The 24,801-nt window shown below is 41.8% G+C and overlaps 3 protein-coding genes across 5 annotated transcripts in view; 2 read left to right on the top strand and 1 right to left on the bottom strand.

Annotated features, from left to right (window-relative positions):
- The first annotated feature begins 3 nt into the window (after positions 1 to 3).
- Positions 4 to 5,370, top strand: LOC125009410 (torsin-1A-interacting protein 2-like). 2 transcript variants are annotated; one of them, XM_047587357.1, is made up of 8 exons: positions 4 to 138; positions 682 to 762; positions 859 to 954; positions 1,062 to 1,130; positions 1,243 to 2,109; positions 3,381 to 3,515; positions 3,628 to 3,813; positions 4,049 to 5,370. In XM_047587357.1, exons 2-8 carry the CDS (start codon positions 732 to 734, stop codon positions 4,810 to 4,812), a joined length of 2,148 nt encoding a protein of 715 aa, XP_047443313.1. In that variant the 5' UTR covers positions 4 to 138; positions 682 to 731; the 3' UTR covers positions 4,813 to 5,370. The 2 variants fall into 2 exon arrangements, with proteins under 2 accessions (XP_047443313.1, XP_047443315.1); XM_047587359.1 differs by lacking the exon at positions 4 to 138 and adding an exon at positions 147 to 349.
- Positions 5,371 to 5,706: 336 nt separating this feature from the next.
- Positions 5,707 to 12,805, top strand: olfml2ba (olfactomedin-like 2Ba). Of its 2 annotated transcripts, none has more exons than XM_047588285.1 (8): positions 5,707 to 6,103; positions 6,228 to 6,491; positions 6,780 to 6,887; positions 8,079 to 8,228; positions 9,625 to 9,850; positions 10,048 to 11,094; positions 11,433 to 11,609; positions 11,694 to 12,805. In XM_047588285.1, the coding sequence occupies exons 1-8, from the start codon at positions 5,936 to 5,938 to the stop codon at positions 12,308 to 12,310; spliced, it is 2,757 nt and encodes a 918-aa protein (XP_047444241.1). In that variant the 5' UTR covers positions 5,707 to 5,935; the 3' UTR covers positions 12,311 to 12,805. The 2 variants fall into 2 exon arrangements, with proteins under 2 accessions (XP_047444241.1, XP_047444242.1); XM_047588286.1 differs by having other exon boundaries at positions 5,928 to 6,103; positions 6,299 to 6,491.
- A 248-nt stretch (positions 12,806 to 13,053) lies between these two features.
- The window catches only part of atf6 (activating transcription factor 6), a 28,213-nt gene continuing 16,465 nt past the window's right edge, over positions 13,054 to 24,801 (bottom strand). Inside the window, exons 14-16 of the mRNA XM_047588287.1 lie at positions 24,434 to 24,545; positions 21,252 to 21,336; positions 13,054 to 14,755 (exon numbers count right to left, since the gene is read on the bottom strand). Coding sequence (XP_047444243.1) covers positions 14,559 to 14,755; positions 21,252 to 21,336; positions 24,434 to 24,545 — 394 coding nt within the window. The 3' untranslated portion in view covers positions 13,054 to 14,558. The remainder of the gene's footprint in view (positions 14,756 to 21,251; positions 21,337 to 24,433; positions 24,546 to 24,801) is intronic.

The raw sequence follows: 24,801 nt of genomic DNA, 5'->3' as shown, positions 1-24,801 counted from the left end.
CTCCGTAGGAACAAGTGCACACCGCTAGAACGTTCCGCTCGGATATTTGCGATCTGTCACCGCGATCCACGTACCCAAAAAGCTAAGGAAACGCTATATGGGTTATATTTCCCTGAGATGTGGTCGAGGATACATTTGGTATGAACTGGTGATCAAAAATAGCCACGTATCAATGTGTGTGTTTTATAAGTTAGATGGACGCAGTTCTTGCACACTAAAGCTGTATATTGTTTTGCTAAGTGTCAGCTGAACTAGCTAGCTTGTCTGTTAACTTAACCTGTCAGCCAGTTGGATTGGACAACCTACCAAAAACAGACGTGTGCCGCGTTCCTTTACAGCTTTTTTCGCGGTAAACACGTTTCTCTAACTGTGCTATAAACCACTTCGTTGGTTTTCTTCCTTCTATGGTTTTCTCACCGTCTGCTCGCTACGAATTGAGTTGAATAACAGTCCCCAAAGATTGCGCTATCCTCGGGAAACATGAGCACAGACAACTTTTAGTTTACACGTTTTCTGTTTGTTGTGTCCAGGCAGATTGAAAACCTGGGGAGTTAAATGTTCCACAGTTAAGTGAAAAGGGGGTTGCACGCGCCGGTTTACAACATCTATTCGGACTTTGAACAGGTGATGACAAATTGATGACGAACTACACTAATGATAATAAACACATGTCTCATGCAGCTGTGAACCGTCCAGTGAACCGTTTTGAGTGAAGTGTCCCTATTCAAAAAATGTCGGAGGAACGCGGAGATAACACCGCAGGTAAGAAAACACCCGCGATGAAGGCCACGTATCCCTGTTGGACTGGTTTATTTATAAAACTGCATTAGTGATTAACATGAATCATTTTTTCTACAGATCTTGAGAAAGAAAAACAGTCAGCGAATATAGATCAAAGTGCAGAAAGTGACAAGTCAGCTGATCTGACTGTAAAGGAGCAACAGCACTCTGAAGGTATATTATTCCGACACACTCAGTGGTAACCCATTCAGCATGTCTTTAACAAAACGGTGTCTCCTTTAAGTGAAGGGATAAAGAATGTTTTTCTGTCATCTAATAAGATTCAGCGGCATCATCTGTGTCCGGAAAGGTGATAAGTGACGATGAAGAAGTGAAGCGTGCCACTGAAAGTAAGGATAAAAAGCAAACGGCTCAGCCCATGTATGAGTGCCGTAGATTTCTTGAACTCAAGTTCAGTCAGACTGAAGGTTAGATTAACCTGGATTTGTTTTGACTTTTCAGGAGGCGATTCAGCTGTAAAGAACGCAGATTCTACTACAGAAGGATGTTCATCACTAGAACAGGACAGTAGGCCGAGTAAGGAGGAGGACAGTAAGCCGAGTAAGGAGGAGGGCAGTAGGCCGAGTAAGGAGGAGGGCAGTAGGCCGAGTAAGGAGGAGGGCAGTAAGCCGAGTAAGGAGGAGGGCAGTAGGCTGAGTAAGGAGGAGGGCAGTAGGCTGAGTGAGAAGGAGGGCAGTAGGCCGAGTGAGGAGAAGAGCAGTAGGCTGAGTGAGGAGGAGGGCAGTAGGCCGAGTGAGGAGAAGGGCAGTAGGCCGAGTGAGGAGAAGGGCAGAAGGCCGAGTGAGGAGAAGGGCAGTAGGCTGAGTAAGGAGGAGGGCAGAAGGTCAAGTGAGGAGAAGGGCAGCAGCCTTCCTCAAGCTGATGACAAAAGTCATGGTGATCACAACAGAGAAATGCCGACAAAGGAGGAGGAGAAGGGCAGTAGGCCGAGTGAGGAGAAGGGCATTAGGCTGAGTAAGGAGGAGGGCAGTAGGCTGAGTGAGAAGGAGGGCAGTAGGCCGAGTAAGGAGGAGGGCAGTAGGCTGAGTAAGGAGGAGGGCAGTAGGCTGAGTAAGGTGGAGGGCAGTAGGCCGAGGAAGGAGGAGGGCAGTAGGATGAGTGAGGAGGAGGGCAGTAGGATGAGTGAGGAGGAGGGCAGAAGGATGAGTAAGGAGGAGGGCAGTAGGATGAGTGAGGAGGAGGGCAGAAGGTCAAGTGAGGAGAAGGGCAGCAGCCTTCCTCAAGCTGATGACAAAAGTCATGGTGATCACAACAGAGAAATGCCGACAAAGGAGGAGGAGGAGAACACAATTACCGAGGCAATCAGCGGTGAGTGTTTGTGTCCTTCACTATAGTCACAGTTTTCAAAGAGCCAGAGGGGATAAACTAAACAGCTTTGAAAACATTTGTTAAAGGGCTTCAAACTGTGTCATTTTTGTCAGTTCTTTCTGTCAGTTCTGAGTAGTAATTTGACCGCTAACAGGTGACAGGAGTTAACATTGATCATCTCATTACAGTGTAATGTTTTGGCTAATCTTTGGTCTAGTATTCTTGTAGATGTTACTTAAACACATACTATTTATACTGCATCCTTACCCCACCTTCAGCAACACTCCCAGCTTCAAACCAATGGAGTATCTGCAGATCACTGGAATTAGACTGATCCACAGAGACCCCAGGCGTCAACCTTAAGGCTCCCACTACCATTACCATGGTGCCAAACACAATCATATTATCATATTGCATCTTCTTTTATTCGTCAGTGTAACTAAGTATGCCAGACGCTAATGCGCCAGGGAAAACTGAGATTTGCGCACCGAAAATAATGAAGAATAGGCTATACAAGGCGTTCTGGGCTTGTAAATCTGTTATTTTCAGTGCATGACACATTCACGCAACTGAGCATGCTATGAATTAACAACGCCAACGGTCTGCAGTGGTGGCTACACAATTAAACACTCGGCGAACGTTTCTCCCTTTGTAACTAATGAAAATACACTCTAACGACTCCGTTTGGTTTCATTTACAATCAACGTGTCTTTTCATGCCAGCACGTAATTAAATGTTTGAAGAGAAGACTGGATTACCGGAGACAAAATAAGCATTACCTCTGCTTCTGTCCCCTCCGACGTCACCTCTGTGGGCCCCTACACGCTACTGACTCTGCCCAGTGCACACACACACAGTGCACACACACACAGTGCACACACACACAGTACACGTCGAGGCCATGGATGAGTTTCTCTCCTTTGATCAATGACGTCGGCATTGATCAGAGTAATTTGTGGTTATTATCGGTCCAAGCAGCACGAATCACGACTTAAATGAGTTCAGTTGGACATTATTGTCAGTCTGTAGATAAACATTTCATTTTATTAAAATCTAAAATTATTATTTAGAGCCTGTGGGCTATAAAAATAATAGTCATTAAAGTAGCTGGCTGGACTTAATTGTGTAGTGGGCTATGTGTCTCCGGCAGCCGGCGCTTATGGAAAGCCCTGATGCGACTTTGAAAAGGCGGCGCTTGTTAGATGAACCTTTAGAAAAAACTGAAAAATGTGTGAGTTGTTGTGGACGTTAATCTCTTGTTATTTTATCAGGAGAGGAGAAAGCATCTGAAACAACCACTTCACCCTCCTTGGACAAAATAAAGGAAGACCAGGTAGATGGACCCAAAACCAGCCCTAATGAAGAATCCTCAACCACTAACGACACAAACGGTGATGTTAACCAAGGTGAGTCTGACCCTTTGTGGAACTTTACTTACTGTAGAATTAATACAACTTTCATCTTTTAGGTGTGAAGTTCTGGGTTCCTTCAAGTTTTGTTCTTTTGTCCACTGGTCAGATGGGGAGAATGTGTCGGACGAGGAAGAAGACACACAGGCGAACGCAACCTCAGCACAGATGCCGTTACTAAAGAACATGTCAGCGGAGGATGAGTTTAAAGAGAGAAGGAATGTTGAGACCATTGGCCCCGCCACTCAAGAGGCGAATAAACACACGGTTGTAGAGGAGACAGGAAATGCAAGAGGTAAACACATTATTTTTCTGTGAAATTTGATCTTTTTTTGTTTGTAGTGTTCTGGTGTTTATCAGCAAATTGCTGAAGTAAAATGTAAAACTATAGCAACTAAGGCCATCAGTGACTGAGGAAAAAAAAACATGACATAACTATGTGTCGTGTACTGTGTGATACACAAGTGTCAGTAATTTATGGAGCCGTGTATGAAGTACTTCTGGAAATAACTCAAGTCTTTTCTCCACAGGAAGTACAAGATACCTGATAGCAGTGGCTATAGTTGTATTCGTTGCCATCTTGGTGCAGCATCTCCTCCAACCTGAATCTCCACCGCAGAAACATGACGAGCAGCAAATAGATGTCTTTCTCAAGCAGATGGAAAAAGTAAAGACTCAGTTTCCTAACCAACGCGATGAGCTTTGGAATAGGTGCAGAATCCACCTGAAGAGGCACCTCCAGACTTCCCAGCCAACGGAACCCGTGAGTCTGATCCTGACTTCAGGCCTCAGAGCTGAGAGGACATTGCAATGCCTGGCTCGGGCTCTGGCCTCCGCCTTCTCTTCTGCTCTTAACGCCTCCGTCCTCCACATTGACGGAAGCAGCAAAGCCGACCAGGACAGCGACCAGGTCAAACTGGACATTGATGAAAAGCTGCAGAACGCTTTCGAGGGAGACAAGCCCGTAGCTGTCATTCATCGCTTTGAAGAGCTGCCTCCTGGCTCCACTCTTATATTCTATCGCTACTGTGACCATGAGAACGCTGCGTACAAGAAGACATTCCTGATTTTCACAGTTCTGCTGGGGGAAGAAGAGGAAATTCCTGCCCAGGTCCGCTTGAGTACTGTGGAGGAAATGGTGGACGACCATCTTCAGAAAAAGTTTCTGTCTCACGGTCACCCTGTATCTTTTGACAAGATGGACCTTGACAAGTATGGTGGACTGTGGAGCCGCATTTCTCACCTCATCTTGCCTGTAGCAGCAGAGAAGAAAATAGAACATAAAGGGTGCTAGAATATATAAACAATTATTCTGGTTTGAACTCTTAGTCTAAGCGCTAAACGTCTACACTTCTCAGATGTCTCACTAGGTGCTCTGTTTGTCCTGGTGCTGGGAGCCGTTTTAAACATCCAAAGTTTCTTACATGTCCTGCTGAAGTGTATTACAAACGAAGACATCTTGTTATGTTTTTCATCATGGCACTTGGCACTTCATCTTTTTAGCCCTGTGTATAACTGTAATTATTGGCAGATTGAAAATGAACGGTCGGTTGAAGATTTGGATTTTGCAGTAGATGGACAATTGCGATGGTAACTGCTGCATTTTAAAGTTATTTAATGTAAGATTTATCTAATGATAACTATTTCACATAAGTTAATAGGCTGTAATAGACATGTCTTTCAATACAAGTTTTTTTTCTTATGATTAAAGTCTTTTCCTATTCTCGATCTGCATGGCACATGGTGCCTTAACTAAATATCTCAGCCCAGTACACACTACAGGAAAAAGTTTAATGGAAGAAAACAAATGCATAATTTAAATGTGCCTTAAACAATAAATAAACAAACAACATTTGAAATGCCTTGTTTATTTTCACTGCAGTGAGCACTTCTGCCGCTAGAGAGCAGCAAACTCCTGCTGAACCTGCTACGACAGCAGCCTTAATTGACATTCAACAGTCTCCAAATGTGTATTTGAGAACAAACTACGTGTATGGTTTTTATAAACTTAATTTAGAAGTTTAATCTGAAAGAAAAAGTGACATTAGATTGCAAATTGCTGCGTAAATGTGTGACGGTAACAAGCATATTGTGTTTTAGAAGTCTTTTGAACAGCTCAACTCCTCCTTTCCAGTTTGATCAGGTCCGCCTCCTCTCAGCATCGCTCCAGCAGCAGATGCTGGTCGCTCTCTCACGGAGTGCACGGCTTTTGTAGACTCTAGCCTGCATTCACTGTGACGATGAAAAGATGACATGGCGCTATGAAGCTTAAACCTGCTTTCTGCTGCCAATTTTAATGCGCATCTAAGTAGTAGGCTATGAATTTGCCTTGCAGCTAAATTAACTTGTGACAGGCTGTGCCTGCTTAGCGAACTTGCAGCATTATTTCTCTCGTCTGAGCTCTGTGAGCCGACAGCATGTATAAATTATGCAGTGTTATCTTGGTGAGCTGCGCATTTTTTTCATGGTGCTCTGCAGCGCCAAAGTCTTTGGGTGCAGACCCCAAGTCTCAACTTGAAAGTAGGTCAGAACCAAACGAGAGGCTGCAAGAACAGATAGATGACCAACAGAGCATCCTGTCCAAGGTAGGAGAAGATAAGAACTTTATTCCTCAACATCGTTCATCTAATAGATACTTCATTCATTGTGTGCGCAAATGTTTTTTGATTGAGCCTAGTGGAAAACACATCCGTCCCTTTCTCTTTGTAGCTGCTGGGTGATTATGACAAAGTGAAAGCCATCTCGGAAGGCTCTGACTGTCGGTGTAAATGTGTTGTCAGACCCCTGAGCAGGAGCGCCTGTCGGCGGATAGAAGAAGGGAGCGCTACTGCGCAGGACTTCTACACTGTGGAAACTATCACTTCTGGACCAGAGTGCAAGTGCGCCTGCATCACTCCTCCGTCAGCGGTCAACCCATGTGAGGGAGAGTTCAGGCTAAAAAAACTTAGGGAAGCCGGAGAGGAGAATGTTAAGGTGAAGTGTCATCCTGTCCATTTTTCCATCCTCACCAGAATCTCTCATACACATAAGTCACCATGCTCCAGAGAGAGCCAACTCGCTCCCCTCCTCGCCTGCTGGTTCCTAGATAGGTCTGGATCACTATGGGCATGGATATCACATTTGGTCACATTCAAACGAGGATAACTCCCGTGATTTATCATAACCAGAGACTCAAAGTTTGAATGGACTGATGGTAGGCCTATTTTACGCATGTTTTGATTTGGTAAACTCTTCTGACGGAGTCCCGCTTGATCATTTTAGCTGTCCACCATCCTTGAGCTGCTGGAGGGTTCCTTCTATGGCATGGACCTACTGAAGCTGCACTCCATCACCAGTAAGCTCCTGAATCGTGTGGAGCACATCGAACAGGTATAGTGTGTGAAGCGTTCAGACATATATATATACTGTAGTTAAACACAGATGATCTCGTGGTAACAGTGGGATTTCTGGATTCAGAGCCTCCATGAGATCCTGGAACTTGGTAGAACTTTATCTGACCAATGATTTACCTTCAAAATGAATCAACTTATCATTAATATAATGTTTTAATATTTCCACGAGTTATTTGTCAACAAATGAAAATATTAAAGTTCCTGATACCATTTATAAAATCATATTTAGTTAACCAAATGGCCCAAGTCTCTGGAATGACTGACTATGGAAACGTGTGTAGACTAGAAATGGCCACAGAATGCAGGGTTTAATGCAGGATTAAACAGATCAAAACTGAAAGGAAGAAGCAAAGAAGAATGGCAAGACCATGGAGAGATCTGTCATCTGTGATTTCACACTCAAATCTTCCAAATTACCTAAACCCAGATTTACAAGAAAAAAAAAACATCCTGAACATCTGGACTGTGCTAAAAATGTTATGCTGGTTAAATACATCTGCTTTTTTTTTTTTTACATTGAGATTGGGTGGAGCAGCTGGGAGTTGCATGAATCATTAACATTAGCCTATAAATCATAAAGTTGCACGCACAAACAGGTGGAGAGCTACATGCCTGCAGAGAGGAGTCTATAACCGAAATAATTGAAAACACCTGCGTGAATGTACCTTGTGTTCGTTCCTTTCCTTAATGGAATGACTTGCAATGACTGTGCTTTGCCTTCAAACCCTAAAATATGTTTGTATGTGTTAGTTCAAATGAAGGAAGCTAAAATATCATGATTTTACATTAATTACAGCAATTGTTGCGGTGATTTGGAAGGTCAGTCACATAGAAGTAACTCTGAGTAAAGATTTTTGCAGTATTTTAAAGTGCATTTAAGGAAATGAATGCACTACACCTGTTTCAGGTCTAAAAATGAATGGTGGCTGAATTCCATTTGGCTGCTTCATGACTTGAAACTGAAGTTTCATGACTAGACCTGGCTTACTGGTGCACCTGAATAATTTTAAGTCACACCTGCAGCACTTTTCGTGTTAGGATAAGTCAGGATGTCTGCGGTGAAAATGTCTTTCGTGACTCATTCTTCTGTCACTAATTAAACAACTGCAGCCTATTTCCCGTAAAACATGCATGATAGTTCTGTTGATTTGTCTGCAACTGCGTGAAGGTGGTGTCTCGGAATCACACCGCGGATGAGGTGAGGACCCAGGATAGCCCTCCGATTCAGGTCCGTGCGACTGAAGACCCAGCTACTCCTCTCCCCCATCGGCATCAGGAGGAGAAACAACTCGATGACATCGCCGGGATAAACTCAGAGGTAGATGTGACACTGAAACACTGACACCACAGGGTCAACAGATGGGGTCACTACAGAGACAAATGCTGGTACTTGTGTATGTGTTCACCTGTACTTTGTTCTATTAAATAACCCATAGTTTAATGTAACTGTGAATTTACTCATCAACTACTATGTGAGAACTTTGATTGCAAAGGAACAACAACATACTGCAGTTGGGTATGCTAAAACATAAGCAACAAACATGACATAAAGTCAGTAGCGGTTATTAATGAATGAATAAATAAATAATAAATTATGCAGCAATGTTTAGAAGATTTAGAAGAAGTTTAAGATTCATAGAACAATTAATATTAAGTTGAGTTCCACACATTACTGCCTTTTAGTCACTATTATACCACTCTTAAATACTACAGTATACACATTTATGATCATATTTACTGGAAAATTCAGCAAACAAATACATTTTTATAGTTTTTACCGTGTATTTAACCAGTAAATACAAGATAATCGGTGTCCTCTTACTACATTCTTGTTTGGTACTCATGTTTGGCACAGTAATAACTTGTGTGAGCCAAAAAAGGAACTCAGTTATGTTTTAAATACTGAATATAAACTTATGTCACATGCAATGTTGTTTTCTAACTTACTGTGATGTAACTAGCCGCAGCTGATAAACCCATTTATGGTAAAACATGACATGCTTAATTTTATCCCATCAATACAGATTGTTCTTGGTCTTCTCTTTGTTCTCTCTTTGAAGGCTAAATGAGCTCAATGTAGGAAAAGAACAAATATAAAAGAAGTGATTGGATTCACATGTTGCTGCTCGGTCCTGAAACAAAAAAAGAACACTCAATATGTTTTTTTCCACAAACTCCTTCATAAAGTCATCGTCAAAGACCAAGAATGTGCAAAAGACTTGCTGAGGTCATTGGAAGCTTTGGCAGGACCGGTGGACAATAGCAGAGCTCAGATTAGTGACTGAACTGCTGGGCCCTGATCCCTGAAAGCTTTAATTTAAACCTGAGAGCAATGGATTGCAATCGATTCACTAACGTCAAATGTGTTCCAGGAGAACTCATAAGAAGCATCCAACAAGGCTATTAGTGAAATTCATTCAGTCTATAAGAAAAATAAACTAATATGGTAAAAATGTCCAGTGACTGTGATGACCTATCGTTCTTTTTACTGTAGCTGTACATGCTCTCTTTCCCCATGAAGGGTTTTCACAAGTCAGAATTTTATTTTCTTGGTGTTTTTGATAAAAAAAAAAAAAAAAAAAAAAAAAAACATTCACGCTTTCAAATGTTACATAACAAAAGTTACCACAGTTCATACAGAGACAGGTGTTTTCTTCTCATCTAATTGCTGAGTGAATAATTTCAGAAAACGTGTGTGTCTGTGTCACTAACAGGGAAAGTATGAAGGGAAGTTTGATGTGGAAAATCCCCCCCTTCAGATGGATGGTTCTGGCCAAATCATTGAGGTCAAACCTCAGGTGACTCCCAGACATGTGGCTGACAAGGAGGCTCCTCAGGTATCGAGGGCCGGCCCCAATGGAATGATCATCAGAGGGATGACTTTTTACAAATCGGAGCCAGATCCGATGGTGGCAGATGACGGGGAGCCAGGAGAGAACTGTAAGTGGAAACCAGAAGTTTAAGGAAATATGTTTTTTTTTTCTTCTCACACTTTCACGCTGTTTCAGAACGGAGCATAAATGGAGCATCTGCTATTTGATGGTTTTGTATAGTTTGAAAACAAAAACAGTATGGCCCCATTTCACATTTTCACCTGGCACTCAGTTTTAACAAACCTTTTCCTCTTTATTTGTTAGTTTTTGAATATGATGGATTCAGTGGAGACGGATCACCCAACCTCTTCATCGAAGAGAATCTTCTTCTACACAGAGCTCCTCGCCCCAGGGCCAGACCTGGATCGAGATCATTTCAAACAAAGTCCACAGATCTGAAGGCCACAGATCATTCCATGGAGACCAGTCAGTCAACGAAACCAAAGGAGTCCACCTCAAAAACTCCTAATGGGTTCCCTAGTACCACTGGAACCACGTCAGAGGATGTGTATGGAGATGCACACAATGACACGATCACTACAAGAAGCGTAACTCTCCGACCAACCACTGCAGCACACACAAAAAGCACAACAGGGATTCCCATGCCTCACACTACTCAAGGAGTCACTCCTGTAAGCGAAACCACAATGAGCACATCCAAACCTTCTGAAAATACAGACACAAGGGACATCACACGAGCATTTGTATCAAGAAATACTCCCACTGCTGTGATGGAAACCTCTAGCCTGGAGCTAAAGGAGCAACTGCCGACCCTACCTGCCAACACTGCAGTTACTCCAAGTTTTTTTGCACTTACTCCAATAACAGAGGCTTCAAGCCCTACGTCTCCTGTGGCCGTCACGACCCATGCTGCCCCGGCCTCAGCACCAGGACACTCCACATCAGCTTCCACATCAGCCACATCCACACCAGCGGCTGCGACAACACCACAAGGCGGAACAGAGTCCTCCACAACTGAGAGTCCGCCTCCCGACACCACTGCGCCTGTCACCACATCTGTCACCATCCCGTCGTCAACCACCACCACAACCACCACCACCTCCGCCGCCGTCACCACCACCACCACCACCGCCGCTACCGCTACCGCTACCACCGCCGCCACCGCCGCCACCGCCGCCACCGCCACCACCACCACAACCACCACCACCGCCGCTACCACCACCACCACCACCACTGCTCAAATCAAACAGAAATACAAAATCAGCTGGGAAGAGGAAGAGACGGAGGAAGGATACCCAGGATCAGACGAGCCAATGCAAAGGCAGGAGGAATCAACTTTAAGAAAACCTGGTAAATGATAAATAACTTTACCACCTGCAGGTTAGCTTGCCATTAAAGAAAAACATGCTTTGAATTTTCTTGTGAACATTTGCCACAAGAAAAGGACTTCACTCATGTTTTTCATTTACAAATACACAAGATGACATCTGTATATGCCTAGATGTTTTAATTGAGTGCTCTGTCCTGTGTGGCACTCTTGCCCTTTCCTTTCCGTGATTCATGCTGGTTAAACACAATCCTATAATTACGTACAGACTTCTAGACGTAGGTCTGGATGATGTTAAAAAGCTTCTGAATCCTCACTCTCCGCCTCTTGTTTTTTTTTTTTTTTTCTTTCTTTCTTACAGGGGAGTGTAAGGACACTTTGGCAACAATCTCCGAGCCAGTAACTCACAATACCTATGGCAGGAATGAGGGAGCATGGATGAAGGACCCAAAGTCTCGTGATGACAAAATTTATGTCACAAACTTCTATTACGGAAACAACCTGTTGGAGTTCCGCAACCTGGAGGTTTTCAAACATGGTAAGATCAAGAGGTAACTATGTTTTTGCAGTAAACTAGTTTTTACTTTGATTGATCTCTTTCCCATTCTTTGACATCTTCAAGGACGTTTCACCAACTCCTACAAGCTTCCTTACCGCTGGATTGGCACAGGCCACGTGGTCTATGATGGGGCCTTCTTCTACAACCGTGCCTTCTCCCGTGACATCATCAAGTATGACCTGCGACAGCGCTACGTGGCCGCCTGGACCATGCTGCACGACGCCCTGTTTGAGGAGTCGTCCTCCCCGTGGCAGTGGCGCAGCCACTCGCACATCGACTTTGCCGTGGACGAGAGCGGACTGTGGATCATCTACCCGGCGCTGGATGACGAGGGCTTCTTACAGGAAGTGGTTGTTCTGAGTCGACTGAACCCCTCAGACCTCAGCACGCAGAGGGAGACCACCTGGAGAACGGGGCTCAGGAGAAACTACTTTGGGAACTGCTTCGTTGTATGCGGTGTCCTGTACGCTGTTGACAGCTATAACAGAAGGGACGCCAACCTGGAATATGCTTTCGACACACACACGAACACTCAGATGATTCCCAGGATGCCCTTCACCAATAACTTCACCTACACCACACAGATTGACTACAACCCCAAGGAGCGTGTTTTGTATGCGTGGGACAATGGACACCAAGTCACGTACGACATTAAATTTGCCTATGTAGACACAAACTAAGGGCTTGACAGTCCCTTTTAATTTTAATCATTAATTCTATGGTTTGATTGGATTGTAGATCAGTCCACTCCACTTTCAGCACGGAGACAAATGGAGGCTAAATGTACAAATATATTTCATCCAAATATAATGGCTCCTACTATGATTTTTTTTTATAACTAAAATAACTGAAAAGATGAGCCTGGTTGCATCAGTCAACACATGAAGTTGTACTGTATATTTTGTAATGCTGTAAAAAAAAAAAAAAACTCAATCAGATGAATACATTTAGGAGAAGTAGTCAACAGTTTGGTCAAACACAAAATTCCTTTTGCCTTTTGCGTAAACCAGTTGCCAAATTTTGTGGGCAAAACCCATCTCCCTGTTTTGTACACACAATTTTGTATTTTTCTTTGCATCATATGCCTCAGGTCCTTTGTCCTGTGAAAGCACTTACTGCCTTTATATCAGACTGTTTTGAGGAGATTGCAATAAAGTTCAGAAATGCAAAAGGAAGAATGCTTCTTCTGTTGTTGCAGATTTAGGCTGAATTGTAGCTTGCTAGCGTTAATTGAACTTAAGGATAGAAGAACAAATACAGACATGCAGAGAGTGACTGTTCAAGTCTGCAATTTACAATTCTGCTACTGGTGGTAAATTAGGTCACTGTGTGAGAAAATACCTGACATCAATTTATCTTTTGTTCCTGTTGAACAAAATGAGGTTGAAAGTATTTCCTCCAAAAAGCCCACACGCAGCCCATATACTTTGAGAAAATCCAGTGTTTATTTTGGTTTATGCGGACAATTAAGTACAAAAAAAACGAACTTTTTGTTGTCCCTAAGTACAGCTGGGATGTAGAGAAAACACTGCGGTGAATCAAATGTATTTTTCAAACCAAAAGGAGTAGGGAAAAAAATACACAGAAAGAGAAACCCTGGCTTTAGACGAGACAACTTTCTGCACAGTTTTTATGAGCATCTGTTGAGCTAAAACACAACCATCTGTACAATCCTGCAGCTAAAAGAAACACACTTTATCACAGGTATATGACATTATATCAACGTACAAAACAGACCTGGAATATAAGACAGCTTACTAAATTATAATCATGTATAATTTATCATTTAATACCAAAGTTACCTCTCATTTACAGGCAGACAAAACACACATGAATATAAGGCATTTAGAGCTAGAATTGAATTTCATTGCATTTATAGTGCAAATCTTTACCACAAATTAGTACTAAAATTCTCCATTTTAATATAAGCTTAACAGCTCCAGGAGCACAATTTAGTCTGTGGAAGCAGAACTCTGAATGTTTTGTTTTGGACGTCCATCATCAGCATGTGAAAAAGTCAACAGTTGAGTAGATGAGGATTTTTCTAGGATAAAATTTCACTCAGTGAACTGGCACTGAAATAACATCTACTATGTATTTGCCTCCACGCCACCACTTTTTATTCACTGTACAATATGTCACTGAGTTTTCTGTAGTCAAAGAAAAAAAAAAACATCAAGAAATCTTGACAGAAGTGATTAAGTTACATTAAATCACATAACTGTACTTTTACATAAAAATAGAAATAAATATGTAAAGTATCTGAATCTGTTCATCGGTATATGTAAAACACAGTGCAAAGACCCCAAAATTAAGTACTGAAATTCTTCATCAATAGAGTGCTTAAAAACAAAGCACACACAATCCTTCCATAAATAGAAACTAACAAAGTGGTTAGTAGGCCAGCTTTCACAGATCACCTCAATTCCTGAGTTTCCTGAATACCTCTGCTGCGGCGGTGCCACGTCCTGCTCTTTATTTCACTGATAAAATCCGCTTTATGTTTAGAGAGACGTAGCGATGATTAAAACACCTGTGCTTCTCAACTCTGACATCACACTGTATTTTTTTCTGAAGTCGGGAAAGTTTTAAGTGCACATGGATGTGTTGTCTAAGCTCTGGCTTTGCAGCTTGTTGGGAAATGGAAGATTTAAAAAAAAAATATATATAAAAATATTTGTGTTACAATGGCGTGACTCAGAGTCAAACAACTGCTCTTATGTGGGGCATCTGTGGTTACAGGGAGATTCCAGTGTTTACCGGATATACCCTGGTAAAGAATGGGGTCAACCAGAGCCAGCGATTTGAGCTTCCTTTGTTTTCCAATGACTACATTTCTACAGAGCACATTTGTTTAAGTCAGTGGTGGGAGACCAGATTTAAAATATCCTTCACCACGCTAAAAACGAATTAACTGTGGCTGTGATTTTAAGCAGACCCCATTAGCACACCGACGGGAGGCGCAGCCTTGTTGTCAGTCGGGGAGTGCTGGTAAAGCGTGTCTGTGTCGTTGACCCGGAGCAAAGGTGGGATGCTGGAAGACCTGATGTGGAGGATCCTGGTGTCCGTTACTTCACAGTCGATCTGCATCATCACCTCAAACTCCTTGTTCCGTATGATGCTGTCTGTAACGGCAAGAAAGAAAAGGATGGGGCGTTAGCTCTGCATAAATCAGCGCATAAATATGCTATTGTAGATTTGATTCCGCTCAACTGGATATCTACCAACACAAACAGCTGAATCAATCCAAAGCATGGCCTGTGTTTGCCAGAGCGTGTTCATTATTCATCATTATTCTTGGCAAGTTGTTTTGACATGCTTCTCGTGGAGAGATTTGATAAGAGACTGCACTTTGGGAGAGTAGGGAGAATTGTTTGAGACAGTGGTGGTGGGGGGCGGGACCACATGGGTGGAGGCTGGGTTGCAGATCGAGTCAAGAGGTGAGTCACATACTGGATTTCTCCATATTGGAGATAAAGGAAAATCTGGTAACGGTGTGGGAAAGGGAGAGAGAGTAATCGCCACTGATGAGTCAGGATCCTTCTCGCTGTGTGCGCAGAAGAAAAGAAGAAACATGGGAAGAAGGAGAGAGCAGAAGTGATCAATGCTGATGAGTCAGGCTATTGTGAATGAGTAAACCCAGGGACCACAGTTGGATACAGTATCACAGACAAATACTTTATGTTCACAGAGTCATTGTCAGGCTTGGCTTACACCAATCAACCACAAGATCTAAACTACTGACCGGAGAAGTAAATAACACTCACCATCTTGTGACAATTCAATGTTCTGCTGGGAAACTTTTCGAACCCGATATTCATTCGTGTGGATGATACTTACACTTGTACCACCCACCTGGACCAGACCAGGCACCCCCACCCCATAGCAATGACACTCCTTGATGGCAGCAACCATCTCCAGCAGGATGCAGCCTGACACACACACAACTCAAAAAACATGAATAACAGCACAAGGTGTTGACCTGGCCTCCAAATTCACTAGATTCCCAAACTGATCAAGTGTCTGTGGGATGATCCACTCTCATCCTCACAGCGGTTGAGGATGGGTCCTAAATCACTGTTTTGGAGTCACAAGGGAGACCTACACAATATTAGGCAGTTGGTCATAATGTTATGACTGATTGGTGTACAAACAAGTGGTTATTCTGGCTTTGTATTGGAAAATTCTAACTTGGGAAAAAGAAAGTGGACTTCATGCTGGTTCATGGTTTGTGGTCTCCCACCAACAACGTTTCTCAGCCTTCAAGAAGAAAATCCTTAAAAGTAACGTTCTCTGCTAGAAAATGCATTTACAACATGCTGAGGGATCCCCCGTGCATTTACATTAACGGACGACTTAAAAACCTGGGACTTCCTTTGTGTGCTGGCGGAGATAACATTCCCCATAGGGAAGAAGCCCAAGCCAAAAGCACTTCAGTCAGTTTTAGTGCTCTCTTATATGACCCAGACATGGAGCTGTAGGCGTCTTTTAAAATGCCTGCGTGCTGAAAGTTCTTTAAAAGCTGCTGTCTTTTTTCCAGACACCTGCGTAAGACATTCTTCTTCCACTCTGCAGGATTTTCAGGGACGTATAGTTCGAGGCAGGAAGAGCTCATCAGATTGTAGAGAGACTATACAATAGCTCCACAGATTCCACGGGTATTCATAACACTAGACGGCCAGTACTCGTAATGCAGAGCGTGACTTCATCTGCAGCTAAACTTCCTCCGTTGCACCTGGAATGAAACTGGAACTTCTCAAACGGCTTCAGTGTTTCCACAGACATCTCTGGAAATCATCCTCAGAGTCTGGATTTAACTTTTGTCAAATCAGGCCTCTATCTGAAGCAGAGCTGGAAAAGTTATCTCCACACAGTTTGATGAGATCAACCCCCGTCAGTTTAAGGTTCTCCAGTATCTCTCTGACGCTACAGAAGTAGAAATATTGTGCTAAGTATTGTGGATTCTCTTTTTGTTTTAATCTTTTTCCCCCCAGTGGTTATAAATAAGGACTTTTCAATCAATGAGTTTCTAGTTTAGTTAATGTTTTTACCCTTGGTCTTTCCCCTTCTTTGCTAGTATGGTGCAACAAAAAGCCTGGAGCCAGATCAGAATATGCTCAGTCCACATTTTAGGTGCCCACTGAAATGTGCTGCACATTAACTGAACTGACCATGAAGCATTAACCTAACTGAGGACCAACATCTAATATCCTACTCTGTTTACATCCATCTTTTACCAAATTACCAAACCGTTTAACTTGTATTTCACTAACTGCTTGGAAAGCCTCAACACAGAACAAGGAAACACACACACAACCACGAAGCCTAACTTCTAACAGTACCTCTTTGAAGAGGCTGCCAGATCGATCGGCCTGCTCTGCATGGTCTTATTCCTCCTTTTACTGGTGCCATCTGGAAATGTTCCAGGAATTTCAGTGAGCTGGTGAACGCTGATAAAGAACCGACGTCTGGCAACAATGAATCTGAGGAAACCCGAGAGTGCGCCTCGGGAGGAAAGAGGCTGGAACGAACTCTAAGGACACCTTCATGAGGGAAGCTTCCCCTGGCTTTATATCAGAAAGGAAGCAAGTCATCAGCCAGCAAAGTCAGAAACCGAGATTGAGTTAAAAAAAAAATATGAAGGTTACTTTGTTCATTAACCCAGCCAATGCAATTTTAATTAAGATAATTCTGCTAATAACCTCACCGTTTCTTAACCAAAGTACCAGCTTTTTCTGAATACAGTATTGTCTGCAGAAAAATGTAAAAGCTAATGGTGAAAACTAAAGAAGTGACCAATGGAATATCAGTCAAGAATCTGGACTTCAGATGATGTATAAGCGTCATCAGCTTTTACAACCCATCTATAAGTTGTCAAGACATAACAAACAAATCGACCTTTGGCAGTTCAGGTAATGTCTGCGTAGATAGGGCTAGAGGAATCAGTGACCCCTTTTAAATCACTTCTTAAAACCCATAATGTTGATTTGTTCTTTGTGGAATATTGTGGTATTTGATCATTTTGTTAAACTTGAATTGTCCTAATTGTGGCATTTTTAATATATTTTTTTTATTTTTCTCATATTACAATCTGGATATATCAAATTTAGCCAAATCTGATTTGCACCTGTTGGCCTTTCTTTTCTTTTTTTTGGGCTCTCTTCTGTAACCACTTTCTGAACCCTGTCTTAGAGCTGCATGCGAAATAAAGTTATTATCTCCTGGGAATCACAAATTTCAACATTTTACAGCACTCAATCCAATAGCTGTAGTTTTTGAGGTTTCAGTCTAGACCAAAGTGGAGCCAACAACATACTGCTGGGGCATATAATGACTGGAAGTGGAGGGCAAGGTTAAGCTTTTGGTGTGGGAAGAGTGCACTCTATTTCAGAGTGGGGATGTTCTGTTTGGATTACAGACGTAGGAAAATGTTACCCACAAGTCTGTTGGTACAGAATCTACCTTGAACCCCCACTGGAAGCTGCCTGTTAGCTAAAGAGCACATGTAAAATCTCAGAGAAGTGAAAATAGACTGCAGTGCGTCTCCTACGGTCAATCCACCTGTATATGATGTCACCCCCAAAACATTCCTCTCCTCCAAGCATGTCGCTGTGGCTTGATTGAGCTACTTTCAAACTCAGAGGATCATTAAATAAACACACTTCAGTCCTTCTATGGAGACACGGCTGAGCCAGATACATTTCTTTTCAGAGCAAATGAAATAGGTCAAGGTTAAGTGACTTTAACAGAACCCCTGAAACGTGGACACGCAGCGAGACAGAAAAAGGTGACGGATTACATCAAAGTCTCTTTCTACAATGTACAGTTATTGACCGAGACAGACCAAACAATCACTCCAGATTAGCAGAACCGATCCACCTCCTCCAGATGAAAACCATTTAGTGACTGGAGAAGGAAGGCATTCCTAAAGGAGAGCAGCAACGGAGCTGGAAAGAATTATCTTCTGCTGTGGAGCAATCACTCTCCAACAACAGGACAGTGTTTCTACTTCTCTAAGGGTAGCACCCAACTAAACTGCATTTGCACTAATCCACCTCAAAGTTTCAAACAACGACAGCATAAATCATAAATCTGCTACTTAAAACGGTCATCTGTGTGGCACATTAGGCTTCATAAACGCAACAAGAGAATCACTGCCATCCTCTGCGTTGTTAGCCTTTGTTGTCTTAGTTATTAACTACAGTCCTCATTGTTAGGTCAAGGAGGAACTACCAGGAAGAGCAGTTGTGGTATCTGCTAACATAAAACAGGTGTAAGCCTTCTCTTGGAAATATACCACATGACGATAGAGCCATTTTTATTACATGCACACTAAAACACTAACGGCTGAAATGGGAACAGAGGAACACAACGTTTTAAATTTGCAAACCACAGATCACGAAGCATCCACAACAAATCATGCAAATTGAAGACCTCTTTCTTTAGCTAATGCAAATCTTTCTAGACCTGATATTTCTCCATGAATGCCACCTTTGTTTGGCCATCTTAACAATTAACTGAAAAGGAGGTCTTGGGTTTCACCATTTACTGATGTTTCAATGGGCCATCTGACCAGCATGGACCTTAACATTCCTCCTTGACAAGACCAACCAAGAACAATGTTTACCTTCATCAATCTTCATCTAACACCCCTTGCGTAGAAAAAAAATAAAAATTCTCAATGGCCGCGGCTTCCTTGCTGAGTAAGAGGCTCGTATTGCACTGACTCACTCGTCTCTGGGTTGGCTGAAACCCTAATCAAGTCCGTTGCTGGTGTGTTGCCACAGAGATAAAGGGGGAGAAAAGATCAACAACATTATTCCTGATAAAAATGTCAGTTTAACTGCCGACAACAAAAGGTTGTCTTCGTGATTGCCCTGATCCACTTCAGTATTTTCTTTCAGTTCACTGTATGTGGGATTGGTGGAAATCCAGCCACCTGATAAGTAACTCTGTAGTGTTTAGTTAAAGAAACGTTCTTTACACTGAAACCTCTATGACCTGACTTTAACACACTGTATTGATAATCCAGGAAATCTCAGGGCCACAGAGAAAAGTTTTGATGAGCTCATGGAAATCACCAACATGTGCAAACTTTAATGATTCATTAATGAAAAAAAAAAAGAAAAAAAACTATTTGGCAACCAACGCACTAGTGGAAGTCCAAGATTTTTACTGAACAAGTCTTAAGATGCCGAGCTGTACTTCACTTATACCAGTGTGAAAATGTTTCTTGTGGGTTTGTTTTTGAGGGCAGACAGTCAACTAAATGGGTGATTGCTTCTCAAATGGGCTGGTAAAAACCACACGCTAAACCGCAACCAAGCGCACTCTGATAGCCACCCACTATGACAAGCAAGCTTGTACTCTCCAAGAGAAATCTGGACAGGCTGTGTCAGTGATTTACAATCAATGCTTTACAATTATTAAATTCACCATGACTACCACACAGATACTACGTGCAACCGTGATGGTGAATGGACTGTCTGGTGTACTCTTCACCAAAGTTCTTAGACTTTCAAATTGGGTTGCACTCCAAGCAACATCTGCTGAACAATAATTCAGCACTGATGACTTCTTGGCTGAATTACTTGGTCACGGTGTGTCAGTCACCCAGAAACTCATGTTACATGGAAATACTGAACTGATCACTGAACAATACACAAGTAAAGCCTAAAAGCTCAAACACACAGAACCACATAAGCAGAAAACAAAGTTACAAAACTGTTCGGTGCCTGCAGGTGGTAGATGTGTGAATGTTGCACATACCTTCATTCACCACTGGCTTCAAAGTTACACCCTTTTCCATCAAGGCTGTTCAAGGGCTAGAGCCAGGTCTAATTTCTAATTTCCTGATTTGACATCAAATGACACGTCTCTCAGCCAGTGAATCTGGTTCAAGAGCCAACACTTGGTTGGTCTAGAACCAAGAACGACATTTGTCAGCCGCTTCAGGCAGGATTTTTTTGAACAGTAAGACCAATTAGGTTAGCTCAGGGTGAGCTAAGTTAACATCTAGTCTGCCTAATCTAAAATGAAGAAAAACTAAAGCTTCACAATAACCAAGGGGGAGCTTCTAGAAACTGGTTCTCCAACTGAGACCAGAAAGCAAATACGTAGCGTATACACTGATGTGATGTTTTGGCTCTCAGGTGTGTCTCTCGACAGACAAAGTAGTTCTTAGAAATTTTACATTTCACAGGCAAACAGGTTTCAGTATTGCTAGATGTAACTCTGAGTTTAATCAGAGGCTGAGGAATGTAGAAACTACAGACGGCTCTAAGGGAGGTAGCAAAGGCCTTGGACTAAAAAGACCCCAGATATCAAAGAACCATGTTGGCGAACAACAAAAATATATAAAGCAACGCTCATTTAAGTTAAATAGGCAGCACAAGTCCAATTTCAAAGTAAGCAGATTACTAAATCTAAATACCAATGAAGAAAAAAATATCAGTATCACCTTAATAGGCTCAAAAACATAAGTTTTTCCTTGGAAGTGTCTTAGGCCACAAGTAATGCATTCTTGTGCGTTTCTGAATCTGCTCCCAGCTTGTATTTCATTTGTTACACTGTGTTGAGTGCCCAAACTCTCCAACTGTTTCTCCACTGTTCAGGGCTTACCATTTATGTTCATGGCTGGCAACACCACAGACATCTTGGGTCGGCTTCCTTTATTGTGGCTGGTGGCAGGAAGTAGAAGATGATCCTGAGAACAAAGAAGAGAAAGTAATTAAGAGAAATATACAGCTCAGTTGGAAGCATTTGGCTGGTTATTTGTTTATCAGGATGTGAAGTGTAGTTTAGAACTCGTCCTAAAAGGAGGGGAATTACAAACCGGACGATCATTGGTGCTGCGGTCACGGATGGAAAAAGCACCATAAACCATCAAATTTAGGTTTGAAATTCTTAACAGAATCAGAGAATGCACACAGCATTACTCACTTTATAAACCTTAAACTGAGTAACTGTCTTTAGGCCTATACACATATATTCAGCACTGTTTTTCACCTCATTGGGTCATTGTTGAAGCAACTCCACTCTCAAAGTCTGGGATCATGATTAATTAGTTCAGCTACTGGAACTATAACAAACAACTTCTGCAAAACACGTCGCCAGACAGTGAGAAAGAAAAGGTTTTGTGGTGGAGATGAAAGATGATGTGTGAACACAGATGTGACTTGGATACATTAATGCAGATTTTGATTTAATTTCTACATCTACAGAAACAATGGGATACGTCTACTGCATATATGAGACAATAACACAACAGATAAGCAAAAGTAGTACTACAAAATGGCATGAAGCCCAAATACCACACACAACGAATGGAACCAGTGTATGATGAGGAAAGGGTGAATGAAAACACTTAAATTAGAGAAAACATGGATGAGATAGGAAATCAGAGGACAGTTTACTCTTCTCTCAAGTTGGTTTTCCAAGACAAATGTCGTCTAAAAACATGAGTAAAAGTACTGGATGAATTGGTGGGAGTCTGGTCAAAATAAAAATAATAGGCTGAGATACAAGCTATACCAGCCCGTCCTATAGTCCTACAAGCTTATCTTTCCTATGAGCTATCACGTGTGAAACGGGTTGAGAATAAACTGAAACATATATCTCTACAGACAAATCGCCAATAACTCTGTCACCACCAAAACTGGAGCTTACCAACCCCCAAGAGACTCCACACTTGGCTTGCAGAAGGTGTCGACAGATGGGAGTAAGGTCAAAAGTTGGGAGAATGATTGCAGAGGGAGGACAGGATGGTGCAATGAGACTTCCTATGGTTAAAAAACTTTTCTTGCGTCATAGGTTTTGCTAAAATTACACACAATTGTAATACACTTTATTCATTTGTGGCACTCCTCTACTGTTATACTGTGTCTTAATTGTTTCAGTGTGAATTACTGTATGCTAATGGCCCTGTAAATCATAGAGGATAAGCTGCAGACCACCATGGGCACAATCACAAGCCATGACAACAGGTGAATTTTCCTTGAACATTACTGGACATGTTTCCACCACCCCACCTCAATGTACATTTCCACAAAGTCACAAGTGTTAAAACAACATGAAAAGTGAAGTAAGGCCGCAAAATGACCGATACAAGACAGGCGGCAGAACAATTCCATGTTTTTTTTTCCTCCTGAGAGTTGTGTTTTCCATCACCTCACCTCATTTCACACCTAATGAAAGACATGGGTGGTAACACTGAGGACATAACATAACCTGGACTTAAACACGACCATCTCCCTAATGAAGAGAGTGACCTCAATTGTTGGAGAGGGCAAGAACAGGCCAAATTAACTTTCCTAAAGGGACAAAAGTCAACGCTGGTGATGACTGAATTTAAAATAAATAAATTCCAAATTTAATCCATAGCTTTGGCAGGCTTGTAATAACATCATACCGACTGGAACAAAAAAACAAAAGCACACGAGGTTTTGAAAACACCCACACACCCTGAAACCCAGGAAACAAAATACAGGCAAATAAACTGACTGAGAAAAGCTAATAAAGGTCTGTAAAAAAAAAAAAAAAAAAAAAAAAAAAAGTCACAGCGAACTGTTTTTCGTCTTTCAACTAGGAACAAAACAGTCAATATGAAGATGGCTTTTAGATAATGCAACGATGGTTTTCCAGTATTTGTCACAGTTCATAAAAACTTAATTAAATCATTGTTAGTTGGTGCCCTACATCTGTACATGAAAACATTAAATCTTTAACATAATTGTGAAGTCTGCTTCCTCTATATTTTATCAGCATCTCTGTGAATATCTTTAATCAATATGGTGAATATACTGTGTTGATTATAAGACAGTGTTTTTTTTTCTTTTTTTGGTAATGCTCAAGATTTCCAAACTATAACACCGTCACTGCCCATGTATCCCAGGGCTGCCACAAACCAAAGGACAGCTACTTGACCTGTAGGGGCCTTCAAATCGGGTACACCATTGTTACCATTGTTCTAGCTGTCACCATGCCAACTTAGAGCCAAACCTTTGTGACTTGATCGGTGAAAAGGGGTCTTGATCTTTGACCGTAGGTTTCCAAACTCTCATCACAGTGAGTATTGCGGAGGATTTAGGAGGTTAACATCGAGAGGGAGGCGCAAAGTGTCTTAAGAAGTCGTCTTCTGTTAAAGATAAACTTGATCCAGCTTTTTTTTGAACTGCAACCACTTATTGTTTTTGTAAGAAACACACAGTAGCATTACGCTGACATAAAGACACACTAAGAGACTGTCAGCTAACTTAATCATCTATTTTTGGTACCATTTTTTGGTACCATTTAGTGAAACGAATGCTCATACAGAATATGAGGAAAACACAAAACCTGAGGAAAAACAGATCTTTCTTTTTGTTTAGTTACCAGTAAAGGATGCAATGTTAGCTAATCACAAGATTCTCACTAGAATTGATGTCAACGTTGGAGCATGCCAACAGAGAAAACTCAAAACAGGTTCAGAGCCTCAAATGTGCAAAAAGAAGACAAAATGTGGAGTTACACCCTTGGATGTGTTTGTTTCATCTCCTTCATTTCCTCTCAAATTAAACTTAAAGACCTATTATGTATAATCTATGAATCATACCTTACTCTTAATTTAATAAATTGCCCACTTCTTGTTTGGAAAACCTGAAAACATATGATGGGATGGGAGTTGATCGGTATTGAGCTGTGACAACTTCCATTGAAATTTCCATTAATTGTTTTTCATGTGACCACTTTAACCAGTCTATAAGATTCTATGTGAGAGCCAGCTTTCAGTGGTCCTCTCAACTCAGCATCCTGTTTGAACTTACCCGACGGAAAGACACGACGTAGAAAGTGTCACCGCGACGATTGAGCTCATCGAAGAAGTCCCCGTAGGTGCGCTGAGGTGCGTAGTATATCTGTAGCTCGCTGCCAGAATTCCTAGAGATGAATTACAAGATTCTAGATAAATGTGACACATAACATCAATATGCTTCAAATAGGCTAATAGCCGATGTTCAGTAGTAGTAATCTGTATTATATCTGATCACTACCTATTTGATTTATAGAACACCATTAAATTTACTGACAGAAAATGTTGAAAATATTTGTTGTTTTTTTTTCAATATTTTTTCGCTGACTTCTGAAAGGGACTCTTCCAGTCTTGAAGATTTGGATAGTTCATACCAAGACTTAC

Source organism: Mugil cephalus, chromosome 6 (genome assembly GCF_022458985.1).
Source record: "Mugil cephalus isolate CIBA_MC_2020 chromosome 6, CIBA_Mcephalus_1.1, whole genome shotgun sequence".
Lineage (NCBI taxonomy): Eukaryota > Metazoa > Chordata > Actinopteri > Mugiliformes > Mugilidae > Mugil > Mugil cephalus.
The sequence above is the reverse complement of the archived record's forward strand: the minus strand, read 5'-3'. Positions and strand labels throughout refer to the sequence as shown.